The 14,333-nt window shown below is 45.6% G+C and overlaps 1 protein-coding gene across 1 annotated transcript; it reads left to right on the forward strand.

The window, feature by feature from the left end:
- The first annotated feature begins 3,076 nt into the window (after positions 1–3,076).
- On the forward strand, positions 3,077–14,045 carry rabggta (Rab geranylgeranyltransferase subunit alpha). Its single transcript, XM_036517568.1, has 17 exons — positions 3,077–3,182; positions 3,693–3,723; positions 3,851–3,961; positions 4,351–4,475; positions 4,848–5,035; positions 5,577–5,831; positions 6,460–6,543; positions 6,819–6,901; positions 6,997–7,092; positions 8,969–9,074; positions 10,055–10,106; positions 10,652–10,740; positions 11,015–11,103; positions 11,791–11,907; positions 12,103–12,216; positions 12,586–12,673; positions 13,067–14,045. Exons 2-17 carry the CDS (start codon positions 3,721–3,723, stop codon positions 13,213–13,215), a joined length of 1,749 nt encoding a protein of 582 aa, XP_036373461.1. The 5' UTR covers positions 3,077–3,182; positions 3,693–3,720; the 3' UTR covers positions 13,216–14,045.
- Positions 14,046–14,333: the final 288 nt, after the last annotated feature.

Genomic DNA, 14,333 nt, shown 5'->3' on the forward strand with positions numbered 1-14,333 from the left:
TTTGTTACTTAATATGCTCTAGAGGGAACATTCTGCCAAGGTTCAAGTTGTGATTTACATGAAATCATTAATCTCATAATCATCTATGGGATGGGGCACAGTGATTTTCGGGGGAGCTAGAACATGGCCATTGGGTGCTGTAGTTTTTCACTTTCCTTCCATATAGACAGTCAGGGTTGACAGAGAACATTTGAAGATGTTCTGGAATACAAAGCCCAGACTACAGCTGACAGCTTACCGTTGTACTTTGACTCTTCATCAAATGGGAGATACAGCAAAAGACAGACTCAAATATATATAAAAAAAAAGTAAAACAAAGATATAACCTACAGTCATGCCATTCATGTGCCAACTTGCAGTGTCTGATACATTTGTCTTATTGAATGCATATTTTTATGTATATTAGAAATATATATTTTAAATTGATTTCACACACAATGCAAAGTTTAGACTTTTTATAGCTGTGTCTTTGCTTTAAAACAATTATAGACTTTCAGTTTGGTTTAAATAATTTACTAACCTTTGTTTTTGATACCACTGAGATGTCGAGTCTTTTTTACAAGGAAGCCCTGGACATCAGTAAAACAGATAACTGCTGCCAGATGAATAACAGACAGGATGAAAGCAATTTACTGGCACAATAATTAGGAGGAAATTGTTGTCAGAAAGAGGCAGAGAATGAGACACTGACTTTTGTCACATAGTTTTAAGGCTCCATTCTTTCTAAAAAAAAATCCTTAAAAATAAACTCAATGGGTGTTTTTCTTTTCATTTAAAATAAAAAGGTTTGGTTGCCAAATTAATTAAAGAAAAGTTCACTCCACAGCATGCTTAACCATTTGGGGGGTAGTTTCATAGCTGATGACTATCCAGACAAAACTTCCAAAAAAATATTTTTAAAAATGTAAAATACAAAAATGTATTTTAAAAATGTAAATTAAAAAATTAAAAATCAAATTGTGGTCAATTTTTGAAAGCCTGCAGAGGTGCCCTATCCTAATCAGGGCAAATCACCAATACCCAATGCTTCTTTTGGAAGAAAATCCAGCATGATATGTGATTGAAATTAAGTGCTTTGTCAGGTACAGTGTTACCCAACAACTACAACAAAAAACTGACTCCCATTGTAAATACAGACCCTAAATAAAAACATATATAATTTATTTATATTTTACTTGTGACACAGATCATCTGTGCCAGGAATTTTTCCAGCAAAAATCAATTTTGTTCACTCTTTCCTCTGTCTCCAGCCCAGCCTCCCCAAAGTGTTTGGAGTTCATACGGAACAGCAACAGTTCCTTCACAATATTGGCACATTCCGAAAAGACAGAGCCATTATTTGGAATAAACTCAAATGGAGTCTCTGATGTTTAAATATGATATTGAGAAACACAATGCTCATGGATGAATTTAGTGTAGATGTACATAGTCAAATAGAGGCCACTGTCAGGCTACTGGCTGGACAGCTTTCCTGTTACCTAGCTAACATTAGCCAGCTACTGCAGCAAGCACCCAGCATAACAAGGAACATTGCACTGTAGTTAGCTGATGAGCTAACTGATTGTCTGTTGCTGTCTTTTACCCTCGGCACATCTATTTCATAGACTCAGAGAGAAACTCACAGAGGTCTATGGGGAAATTCTTTTTTGTTTGTTTTTCATTCAAAGAACTGCAGAACACTTACATATAGTTTACTGCACCTTGACCTCGATATTACTGGCCAGGCAGAGGCATATGTTTTTATTTATTCTTTATTTCACAAGGTAAGTCAATTGGGAGCCAGCTGTCATTTTCAGTAAGTCCACAGAACAGCTGAAAGAACAGGTGTTTCTCCACAGAGTTTTGATATCACGCACGTTATGCATAAAAGCTGGCAAAGAGTCACTTTGTTTCAGTTTCCATTGTCACACCATTGCATTATTGTCTTTAAGAATTCACATCTCTTTTGTATTATGCCCTCATGTCCAACCAAAGTCATTCATTTATCAATTATAGCCAGAATCTTAAGCCCAAAGGCAAATCGCCTAATTTTCAAGGAGTGTTACTTTCACCGTGAGCAGCTTTTTCGAATGCGTGTCCTGGATTTACCTGCGCTGAATCGCAGTGTTATCTGCTGTCTTCTCGCACGTACCTCCAGGTCTAGCAGGGGTATGGAGACAGGACAGAGCTGAGCTTCCAAAACAGCTTAGGGAGGACAAAGTCACTCCACTAAAGGCATAAATCAGCGCTGCATACAGCAGCTACATCATACCGCAAGAGAAATTATGTTCCTAACATTTCCTTCATATTTACTCCGATCAGAGAACGTATAAAACTCATATTAGTTTTTACATATTTTGATGATTCGGTAATAACGAGTTCTGTATGAAAACGTCCGGCGGTCGCAGCGTTGAGCTGCTCTATCTGGCAACAAAATAAAAACACCGGACGGTCGAAGCCAGATCGTCCACTGCGAGAATAAACAGGACTTATTTTCATGACTGTGTATCCAGTACCGACTCTCCTGCAAATAGAGGTGATTAATACATGTCATTCACATACGCACAAAAATATGTTTGCCTAAAGTGTAGCTTGTTGGGTCGTTAGCTAACCGTTACCCAGCCGCTTAAATAAAAATACAAAACGATAAACCTACACCGCGAACAACGGGGCATACATTAACATGCTAGACTGGCTCGTATTTAAATATAACGTTATCATGTTTTATGGCCGTACAGATCGTTTTGTCCAGCACCTTGCGGGCAACCCCGCTTTGCACCGACTTTGTTATCCCGAAGGATAACGTTTTTACTAAGCGACGGAAATAAAGCGTTGCTAGGTAACTGTTAGCCCAGCGCTTAAACAAAAATACTAAACGTTATACCTGTACTGCGAACAACAGGGTATACACTAACACCTTAGACTGGCTCGTATACTGTTACTACATAAGTCACCTTGTTCTAACGTTATCATGTGAGTTGTTGATCATTCTCTGTGCAGCAGCTCGCGAGCGACTCCCCGTAACACGAGCGATGATGTAATTTACAAGCGACGGAGGTAAATGCAGCGGCGGCGTACCGTCACTGTAGCCGGAAGCGCAAAGCGGCCGCGCATGATGACGCAGGAACATCAGCAATACTGCATGACAGCTGCTACACTGCCAGGGTTTTAAGGGTTCCCTGTAATTAGAGCGATACTTCTTGGTAAGTCCCGTGAAGCTGCAGTCTAGCTACCTACCTGCTGTAATAGCTAGTTTTGTATTCTTGTCATTGTAGTGTCTGTTGCAGCTGAGTTAGCTTGCCTAGCCTGCTGAGCTTGCCTTGCTTTGCCCACTGGGTGGGGGAGCTGGCTTTCAGTCCGTGTCTGCTTAGGTGCCAGAAAACCGGTCTCGGCGTCTCTCCTACCGCAAACCTCAGTCTTCTGACAGAACTTTAATTTGGTCGATGCATGCGAAAAGTGGGTGTGCTATACAATTAATTATTTATTGACAGCATGACAGGCGATGTTTAAAAACCACCACTGTTAATAGTAACGATAAAGGTGCTCCCTGGACGAGTCTCGGTTCCAGATTCAAACATTTTCGTGTGCGCGTATGCGTGGACGCGCATGAAAGCATTCATATTTGCCTTTTATCCGCCCCGCTAGCTTCTACAGTAGCAAAGATCATTCGCCTGTCCGACCATAACTGAGCTCGTTGCTTATCTAATTTTCAGGTTTCAGAACGCTTTAAAAGTCACAACGATGGTGAGTATTTGTTTGTCGTAGTTTTCTGTTTGCACCTAACTTACTATTTACATCTAAATTGAATTACATTTACAGTGAATGAATTTTGTCAATGTTTTGGACGATCTGTCTCTCCCTCTCCCTTCAGCACGGACGAGTGAAGCTGAAGTCGACAGCTCAGCAAGAGGAGGAAAAAAGAAAAGAGCGAGAGAAAAAACTGAAAATTTACGTCGCTGCTCGCGATGCCTGCTTTAGCAAGGTCTGGTGGACTGGGGGTTGTTGAGGGAGCTATTTCTTATACTGTTATTGTTTGTTCGTTTAGCGAACTCCCTTCTGTACCTACCTCAGGTTTCACTCTTTCCGTTTATGCAGCCGGATATCCACTGAAGCAGGTGGCGTTCATTACTTTAATGTGCAACCACTGTTTATATTGGGAGAAGTACAGATTAGCTGCAGTGTAGCTGAGTTCTTTAAAGCGTTACATTGTAACCTAAAGGTTGCAGGTTCAGTCCCCAAGTGAGGGTACAGCTGTTGTACCTGTAAATAGCTTCAATATATGCCCAGCTGCATAAATGTGTTACTAAGCAAACATAATGTGTAATAATATGCAGTAACCAATTATCTCCTGCTACTCTCTGGCCCTGACAGAGAAAGGAGGGGGTTATGGACATTGAGGCCCTGCAGCTGACCCAGCAGCTGCTCTCCTCAAACCCTGACTTTGCCACGCTGTGGAACTACAGGAGGGAGATCCTGCTGCACCAGGAAACTGTGCTGTAAGGACTCTGACAGAGCACTGGGTCATGTAGCAGAGGCTTGTGGGAGACATAGTTTACCCCTTTTCCGAACAGCTCACTTCATTCACAAAATACACCCTAGTTTGGATTGGCTTCCACTTTAATGATGGCATCAGATATCTACAGGTCTGGCCTGGAAAGAGTGGAACTCAGTTGTTTTTTTAAGTGATGTTTGGAAGCATTATCATCAGGCTGGGGGAGTAGGTGTGGTACAGAAAACATGATGATTATTATTGCATTTGCACCATGTTTGTTCAGCATAAAAATTCCTCTAAATGTCAGTGTAATTACTATTGGCTTTGACTACCCTCTTCACCCTTTTCATTCTCCCTCCCTCTCTCTGTCTCTCAGTTCAGAGGAGGAGGTACAGAAGCTGTATGAGGACGAGCTGGCGTTTCTGGAGGGATGTCTGAAGGTGAACCCCAAGTCGTACGGCAGCTGGCACCACCGTGGCTGGGTCCTGTCCCGCATCCCCCGACCCGACTGGACCCGAGAGCTGGGCCTGTGTGACCGCTGCCTGAGCCTGGACGACCGCAACTGTGAGAGAGCGGGAGAGAGGGAGTGGGAGAGGGGGAGGAGAGAGGTGGGATGGACAGTGGGGGAGAGAGGGAGGGAGGGTGGGGGAGAGAGAGAGAGGCGAGTAGGGGGGAGGGAGGGGGTATGGGGGAGAAGGAGGTAGGGGTGAGTGAGGGAGTGAGAGAAACAGGGAGGAAGGAAGGAAAAAAGGAAGGGTAGGCGTGAGAGAGGGGGAGGGAGAAAAGAAGGAAGGAGGGGTAGAGATAAGGACAGAATGCAGGGGTGTTTGGGGAGAGTGAGTGAGTGAGGGAGGGAGAGAGGAAGGGAGCAGAAGGGAAGGAGGCAATAGAATTGGAGGGATATTCGTGCAGAGACAGAGAGGAGGGGGTCTTGGGTGAGATCTGATTGGGGGATGGGTGCTGACTGAGCTGCAATCGTACAGCCTTCTTTCCCCTTGTCAGGTCTTTCATTCTTACACCCTGTATGTTGTTCCCTCTCTGCTTATCCTCCTCTCCACTCTCCTCCTCTTTCTCACCATCTCCACTGCTTCCTCTCTCCTGCCAGTTCACTGCTGGGATTACCGCAGGATGGTGGTGAAGTTGTCAGGTGTGCCGGTCGAACAGGAGCTGCAGTTCACCGATCGACTCATCGGGTCTAACTTCTCCAACTACTCCAGCTGGCACTACAGGAGCACCCTACTGCCCCTGCTGCACCCCCACTCCCCTGAGCCCCCCTCCCCCCTGCGCAACGCCCGTTCCTCCTCCCCCTCCTCCCCCCAGATGCACTCCCACCGCGTCTGCGAGGAACAGCTGCTTAAAGGTATGCCAGGACAGACAGACAGACGCCAGGCCAAACAGATGGATTGTTATACCACACACAAACACACACTGAGATTTACAGACACATAGAACCACACTGGGATTTGCACACATAGACACATACATTTACTGGCAGGAATTCACACATAGTACAGGGATGGATATACAGACAGTCAGGTATATACAGACAGGTAGCTGACAGATAGTCGGAATCCCAGACAGACAGTGAAACAGATGAGCTCATATTCAGGCATATATTCAGGCGTATATTCAGGCAATCGTAGGCAGACAGGCTTGCTTGGATACAGAGTCAGTCTGTCAGGAATGGCTGGAATGCAGTCACAGACGAGTCTGGGAAATAATCATACTGACTGATCTTCTAGGGTGCAGTTAGTCAGACAGACTGACAGGCTGCTGTTACCTCTGTAATGTAAGGCATTCGGACAACCCAGATGGTGTGAGATCAGTGCTAGAATGCGATTGAGCTGTTCAATGCTGTGATTACAGGTGTGATGTTCGCTGTAATGTTACAGGCTTAGGTTGTACTGGTGTGATTTAGGCTGTAATGTTACAGGCTGAGGTTGTGCTGATGTGATTGTGTTGTCACTGTTGTGCTTTTTATCTTCCAGAGTATGAGCTGGTGCAGAACGCCTTCTTCACTGATCCCAACGACCAGAGTGCCTGGTTCTACTACCGTTGGCTCCTGGGAAGAGGTGTGTGCGTGTGTGTCTGTGTCTGTGTGCTTTGTGCCAGGGGTTTGTGTGTTGCTGTATTTGCTATAGAGCAGTATTTATTGTGATGATGATTTAAAGAGATGTGAGTGTGTATGCGTGTGTTAATGCAGGGTGGTAGATGTGTACAGTGTAGGACGGAGTGTGTAGTATGTATGTGTGTTGAAAGAAAGAGGTGTAGGTGTGTGTGTGTGCATGTGGAGTATATATGTGTGTATGTGTGCGTAACAGTGCCTCTCTCTCTCTCTGTGTTCCAGCGGAGCGGGAGGAGATGATCAGCTGTGTGTATGTCAGTCGTGAGGGAGAGCGGGTCATCGTAGCCTTCTCCAGGCCTGTGAACGTTAGTACCTGTGTACCACCACCCACCTCTTCTCTCCTCTTCCTCAGGCCTCTCCCTCTCTCTCACTCTTCCTCCCTTGTCCTCCTCTTCCTCAGGCCCAGGCCGTGGGGCTGCTGCTGGTGGTGGATGGCCAGCCCCTGCAGGTGGACTGGAGGAGTGTTCACCCTCGTTTCCGGCACTGTCCGGTGTGGGTATCCTTTCAGTGGGGGTCAGAGGTCAGAGGTCAGGGAGCAGTGGTGAAAACTCCCTCTCCCTCTCTGTAGCTCTCTGTCATTTCAGCCTTGTTAGCAGGATAAACCACAGCAGCGTTGCTAAAGCGGTCGTGTGTGGTATGCACTAGCATATTGTAAGTGTAACAGTACAGTGCAGTGTATCTCCCACTGCTTCCCTTTCTCAGATACAAAGCCAAATTCCACTTTTTTCTGTACAGGTCCATTAATTTATAATCAGTTTTCATCAAGAGAATAAATGGGTAGGACTGATTTTTGTATATTTTCCATTTATTACAAAAATTTTATTAAAAAAAGAGGAAATGTTTTCGGTGTATAAATCGCTCTGCAGTCTTTCTCTGCCTCTCTCTTTGTGCAGTAATATTCGGATATGTGCTCTGCAAAGGAAATGTTTATTTTGTGAGTTCCTCACATACCACACCACAATTAACGCGGTAATGTGAGCGGCGTCTGCCAAATATCTCCGGTCCACAAGCCTCGGCCTCAGCGGGAGTGTGGCTCCTGAGAGAGACAGAGAGGAGCAGGTCTGCACAGAGAGTAGCCCTGAATATTATCTGTTCGTATTTACCTCTGAAAGTGTGCTGAGTGAGGGCGGCTGTTTCATCCCTGATGTACAGATGCTTTGAATCTTTAGTTTTGGATGCCTTCACAGTGAGACCAAGGTCACTAGGAACAGTACTGCCAGGTTGAACTCACTGCAGGCCACCATAATCAATACACACGCTGTCATTATATATGGGCTGTCATTACAGACACCCAGTCACTGCACACACCCTGTCATTACACACGCCCTCTCATCGGTGTCTGTCACAGCGTGTATGGATCTGTAACACTGACTTTAGCAGAACAGCAGCTTCAGTGTTCAATATGTGGACAGTGCAATAGTGACTGTATCATTGTAACACAGAGACTGTAGCTGTAAAACAGTGACTGTATCATTGTAACACAGAGACTGTAGCTGTAAAACACAGTGACTGTATCATTGTAACACAGAGACTGTAGCTGTAAAACACAGTGACTGTATCATTGTAACACAGAGACTGTAGCTGTAAAACACAGTGACTGTATCATTGTAACACAGAGACTGTAGCTGTAAAACAGTGACTGTATCAGTGTAACACAGAGACTAGCTGTAAAACACAGTGACTGTATCATTGTAACACAGAGACTGTAGCTGTAAAACAGTGACTGTATCAGTGTAACACAGAGACTAGCTGTAAAACACAGTGACTGTATCATTGTAACACAGAGACTGTAGCTGTAAAACACAGTGACTGTATCATTGTAACACAGAGACTGTAGCTGTAAAACAGTGACTGTATCAGTGTAACACAGAGACTGTAACTGTAAAACACAGTGACTGTATCATTGTAACACAGAGACTGTAGCTGTAAAACACAGTGACTGTATCAGTGTAACATACTGTGGCTGTAAAACAGTGACTGTATCAGTGTAACACAGAGACTGTAGCTGTAAAACACAGTGACTGTATCAGTGTAACATACTGTGGCTGTAAAACAGTGATTGTGTCAGTGTAATGCTATATTGAAATGTAAGTGGAACAGAGTGAAACCCAGTGACTGAGGAAAGAAGGTGCTATGTGGCCATTGAGAGAGAGAGACAGAGACAGATGCACACTTCCTTACAGTGTTAAATGTATTTTTGCAATTAAGCAATGACTCATTCATCATTTCAATTTATGATTGACAGGTGTCTGCTTTGGTACTGCATCACATTGCATATTTCATGCCAGCGAAGCTCAGTTGAATTTGGATTTGATTTCGATTTGATTTTGAGTGTGTCAAGAATTTGCTCTTTGACACACCGCCTGCGTCAGATCTGTGAGCTGCCTCCAGGGACGATCAGTGACACCAGTAACGAGCACAACCTGACTGTCCACTGGACAGAGAGGCACACGCACAGAGACTGCGCACTCTACACAGGTAAATGCAGTCCGCACAGGTAACTGTACTCTACACAGGTAACTCCCACCGCCACAGAGGTGCTGGACCCAGGCCAACCTGCAGCGGGTTCAGCCTGCGCATGCTTTCGTTATCTTTTGCCCTGATGGAGACCTCGGCGTGTGCGTCACGTCGGCTCCACACCCTGTCTGGCGCGTTCCTGGTTACCAGCATGCCTCAGTGGGGGGTTTACACATGAGCGTGGTGCTGTTGTGTCTGGCCGACACTGCTGGCAGACAGGAATGAGGACGCGCTACAGGTTTTTGCTGGTGGCCCGTAAAGTGTGGCTATCGGAATAAAACTTTATTGGCCAAGTGTGCTCTTGTACATACAAGGAATTTGACTCCGGTTACGTCGTCTCTCATAGTGCATTCATACAATGATTTTCAAGGTGACAGCAACAAATGCCATCCAACAGTACTGGTACAACGAACAACAAGAGTAGTGCAGGACACATACATGGAATGGCGTAAGGATAGGATCAAAGGTATATAAAAAATAAACATGAACAGATCACGATCACGATCAGTTAAGATATCCGAAGATTGGATGCATTTGTGTTTTTGTCAGTATTGCCCTCTCCTGAGGAGTGGAGAGAGATTTAGGTGCACAGTAGCTGTGACTATCAGTACTTATGCCAACGCCACAATTATTGCAGATGCCAAAGGGACACCATGCGAAGGAGGAGCAAATAATAATTCATACGTATGATTTCAGTATAACTAAATTTTAAGTGTTTATGTTCATGTTTTAGCTAAGGAAATGTATTCTTTTTTTCAAGAGTGTGCAACCGTAACTTCTGTTCAAACTCGCATGATATGTTTTTGTTTATTTGTGTATGTGGAGGAGTTTGTTGGAGTTTGTCAGTGCATTTATGTGATGTTGCTTGTTAATGGGTGTGTTTTGGGGTGTGCTCTATAGCGCCTCCTCTCTGCAGCTCATTGGATCTCTCTGTTCTGCAGGGCGATCAGAAAGCTGGTGTAGAGACTCTGCCACAGACCAGGAGCTTTTCAGGTACAGCTTTCTGTGTGTGTGTGTGTGTGTGTGTGTGTGTGTGTGTGTGTGTGTGTGTGTGTCCTTTTTCTTCCAGTCAGTGTTAATATCCATCATAAAAATAGTAAATTCATTTGAGTGCCAGTGCCAGAGAATATTTCCCAAAAGCCTCAGGTTGGGCTTAATCACATGTGAGGGGAACTAGAGTGCACTGTCTAAGGAGAGTGATACTATGTGTCAGAATGCCTCTTAGGTTGGGCCTCCTGTGCCATTTCAAACTGTGTGTGTGTGTGTGTGTGTGTGAGTGAGTGTCTGATCACTTTTGACATTGTGTGACATTGTGTCATTCACTTGCTGTATCCTTCTCACTCTCTCTTATCTTATTGTCTTGCTCCCTCCTTTTCCTACCCCTCTCTCATTCTCTGTCCTTCTCTTTCTCCTCCATTCTTTCCCTCTGTCCCTCTCTTCCCCTTCTCTCTCCCCCTCTCTCTCTTCACCTTCTCTCTCCCGTGTCTCTCTCCCCCTCCCCTCTGTCTCTTGCCGTCCCCCACCCCCCTCTCTCTCAGGAGCGAGCTCTCTGTAGAAAAGTCCTCAGTATTACAGTCGGAGCTGCAGTCCTGCACTCAGCTGCTGGAGCTGGAGCCCCAGAACAAATGTGAGTGTCACCGCACACGCGTCTGTGCATGTGAGTGTGTGTCTCACTGTGTGTGTGTGTGTGAGAGGTATGTGTTGGAGCAAGCTCTCCCTGGCTCCGCCCATGGGAGCTTGGTTGGAAGCCCAGTGAGCTTGAATAACAGTGCTCTGCAGAGCCCTCCAGACCAGCACTGGACACCTTTCAGACCAGGATTAACTCTCCAGACCCCTGCACCAAGCTCTCACATTCACAGATGGTTCTAATCTGTCTCCCTCTTCCCTCTCCGCCCTCTCAGGGTGTGTGCTGACCATCGTCCTCCTGATGAGAGCACTGGACCCCCTGGGGTATGAGAAAGAGACCCTCGCTCACTTTGAGACCCTCAAGGTATTGCCAGTGTCCCCCCAACCATCACTTTTCTGTCACCAATAGCATGGTGCCGGACACTTTACAGCTGTGGCTGTTGCTGTTACACCATTGTGTTTTGGATTCTCTGATCTAGTGACTGTGATGTATGGTAGTATACTTGCCTTCCCCTTAGTTTCTAGGCTGTCTAGTCAGGTTGCACAGCTTATCTTAGGGTAGGGCTTGAATATTACCATAACAGCCCCTCAAAGTCCATAAAGAGGGACACACACATACACACAAAGACAGTCGCACCTGCACACACACAGAAGTGCATCATTCCTTACATATCGTCTGGGGGAGGGAGGGTTTGGCAACACCATGCAGTCAGGGAAGCTGATTGGTGGGTGTGTTCTGTTTGACACGCAGCCAGTAAAGTTACAGAAAGCTACGCAGTTAGAATTGAACACCATTCTCTCTCACCCCCAATCTTGTTCTCTGTCCTTCCTTTTCAAATTCAGATCAATTTAATTCCATGCAGTTATGCTTCATTGTCAGTCCAGACCAATGTCGGGTTACAAAAGCAATCACACACAATGCATTATAGAACACATATGCAGATGCCTTGAGGTATTGATAAAGTAATATACAGTATATGTGAACACTGAAGATACTATAATGTGTTTAGGAGATGAAGAGAATAGCTTTTCTCCCTCTCTCTCTCTGCAGGAAGTAGACTCCATGCGCTCCTCCTATTACAGTGATCTGTGCAGTAAGTTTATGATAGAGAACACCATTCTAAAGATGGAGTACGCAGAGGTCCGAGTCTTCAGCCTGTCTGGCAAGGTACGAGCCGTGTCTGTGTGTGTGTGTCTCTACATACCCAATCACATTTTTACCTAGAATCATCCTTCTGCATTGTTCATACACTGTTGTTGAAGAACTTGTATAACTTGTGATTTTATCCCTCTCTTCATCGCTCTCTCTGTCTGTACTTTGCACACAAGTTGTAAAAGAGTTGTTTTTTTCCTACAACCACAGAAACTGACAACCCTGTGTCACCTCGACCAGCTGCTATTGGTGACCCACATCAACCTCTCCTCCAATAAGCTGCAATCCCTGCCTCCGCAGTTCGCTATGCTGCAGTGCCTTGAGGTAATCCATGCGATAACGTATACGACTGGTCCATCGTCTCCACCAGATGGCGCAAGTTGACCATTGTGTACGCCTGTCTGTCTTTAGGGTTCGGGGAAGTCAGGAAAGATCAGGGACCATAGCAGCTGTAACTGTTTACCTTGGCCCAAAGCCAGAATGTTTCTTCTTTTTATCTGTTTCTCCAGTAAGTGCTTGCAGACCCTGCTGCTGAAAAATCAGGCCTGATTTTTTCAGTCTCCATAATGTCCCCACTGTTGTGCACCAGTCAGACACAGCCTTGTGAAAAGAGTCCAGAGCAGACTGGGAGCACAGAGCAAAGGCAGTGGGCCATACTGTCTCAGAGTGAGTAACTCAGTCTCTGTCCTGCAGGTGCTGGAGGTGGACGATAACGCCATTGAGACTCTCCCTGGACTCTACCACCTGCCCCGACTGGAGGAGCTTTCACTGAGGAACAACCGTATCCTTTCACCAGAAGTGCAAAAGCGATATAGGCTGGTGTCAGCAGAGCCTACTCATGTGTTTGTGCAAGTAATGCATTTAGTTGTATCAAAATTAAAAAAGCTAATATTGCCATTAATGCTATTATAATAAGAAGAGCAGTATTCTTGCCACATTTTTGCAAAAGTTGTGTTTGCTGTAGTTTTGTTATTGCCAGTAATGCGACAAGTCCTTTATCAAAAACACTGATCCAGAGCTGAATCCAGGACCACTTGCATAGTAACTGGGTTTTTTTCAGTGGTAATATTAACAATGTCAACTATGAATAATAATTATGTTGGACAGCATGGCAGGTGTAGTGTATTTTTCCCAAGGTGTAATGGGTTTGCTTGACCCTTGACCCCCTGTGCAGAAATCTCTCGGCTCTCTGAACTTAAGCCCCTGTCCTCCTGCCCCAAGCTGACCCGGCTCGATCTCCGTGGAAACCCTGTGACCCAGACTCCCAACCTCCAATCAGAGCTGGCTGAGCTGTTGCCCTCGGTTACAGACCTTTTGCTCTGAGAGGAGCTGGCGGCTTGGGCCCCCGCTGCATTTCCAGACTGTGTCATGGTTCGGGGACGGGGGACGGCGGAGGGGGGCAGTTTTTAAGTGTTCCGCATGTGTGTTTTGTCTCTGTGTGTCCTGGTCGCTATTTATTCGTGTCGGGGAAGGGAGGGGGCTAGGCGGTTCCCTTCATTTTGCTGTGAAGATCCTGATGCACAAGATTTACTGTGTCCGAGAGACTCAAACAGTCCGTTACAACCCTACACCTGTGCAAGTGTGTCGTCTGTGCCTGTGTGTGTCCGCGCGTGTGCGTGGGAATGCGTGTGTGTGTGTGTGTGTGCCTGATTCCTAAGCGAGCACTGCATGCTTTTTCTCTCTCCGACACACATAGAGAGCATGCTGGATTGTGCCTGTGCTAGAAGTGTGTGTGTGTGTGTGTGTGTGTGTGTTTATGTGACTGTATCACAACCTGCCATCCTCTCAAGTCCCTTTGTCTTCTTTCTCTCTCACACTATCTCACACACACACACACACACATACTCAGCACTCTCCTCGAAAACACACATGCCCACTTACTCTCTCACTCTCACTCCCACACACACACACACACACCACGATGGGGTGTGCTTCCTGTGCCAGCAGTGGGACAGGCTCTGGAATAAGGACTGTCTGTCTGGGGGAATGTGAGGGGAGGATGCAGAAGCTGAAGATGACAGCATATACGTATATGGAGATAGCAAGACTCTAAAAAAAGCGCAACGGTTTGGAAGTATCTGTATTTGGAAAACCGTGGTGGGGATGAAAACTGCACTGCAAGTTCTCTATATTAATAAAAACACACCTGCAGAGTCACTGCCTTCCTGTGTCTCTGTGCCTTTAACTGCTGGTTTGGTGGAGTTGTTGGGGTTTGGGGGGGTGGAATGTGTTTGTAGTACCACCTTTTGCCAACAGGTGGTACTGCAATAAACCTTATGTGATTAGTGAATGAGTCAGGTTTTCTGCAGGTGTGTAGGTGGCTTTTCATGAATGGATCCTGGATTAATTTTTTTTCTGTTTCTTAATGGACGGGCTGGGTTACTATCTGTTTACTCTGCCAGAGACCATACAGTTTTTCCATGTTCAGCCTGTCCTTACTG

The sequence above is a fragment of the Megalops cyprinoides genome, chromosome 2 (genome assembly GCF_013368585.1).
Source record: "Megalops cyprinoides isolate fMegCyp1 chromosome 2, fMegCyp1.pri, whole genome shotgun sequence".
Taxonomy (NCBI): Eukaryota; Metazoa; Chordata; class Actinopteri; order Elopiformes; family Megalopidae; genus Megalops; species Megalops cyprinoides.

Bases quoted from the DNA above. Each gene is read 5' to 3' on its own strand.
- rabggta (XM_036517568.1), top strand. The intron at 10,107-10,651 runs GTACAGCTTTCT...CCTCTCTCTCAG, and splicing joins ACAGACCAGGAGCTTTTCAG to GAGCGAGCTCTCTGTAGAAA. The intron at 12,674-13,066 runs GTATCCTTTCAC...CCCCCTGTGCAG, and splicing joins GCTTTCACTGAGGAACAACC to AAATCTCTCGGCTCTCTGAA.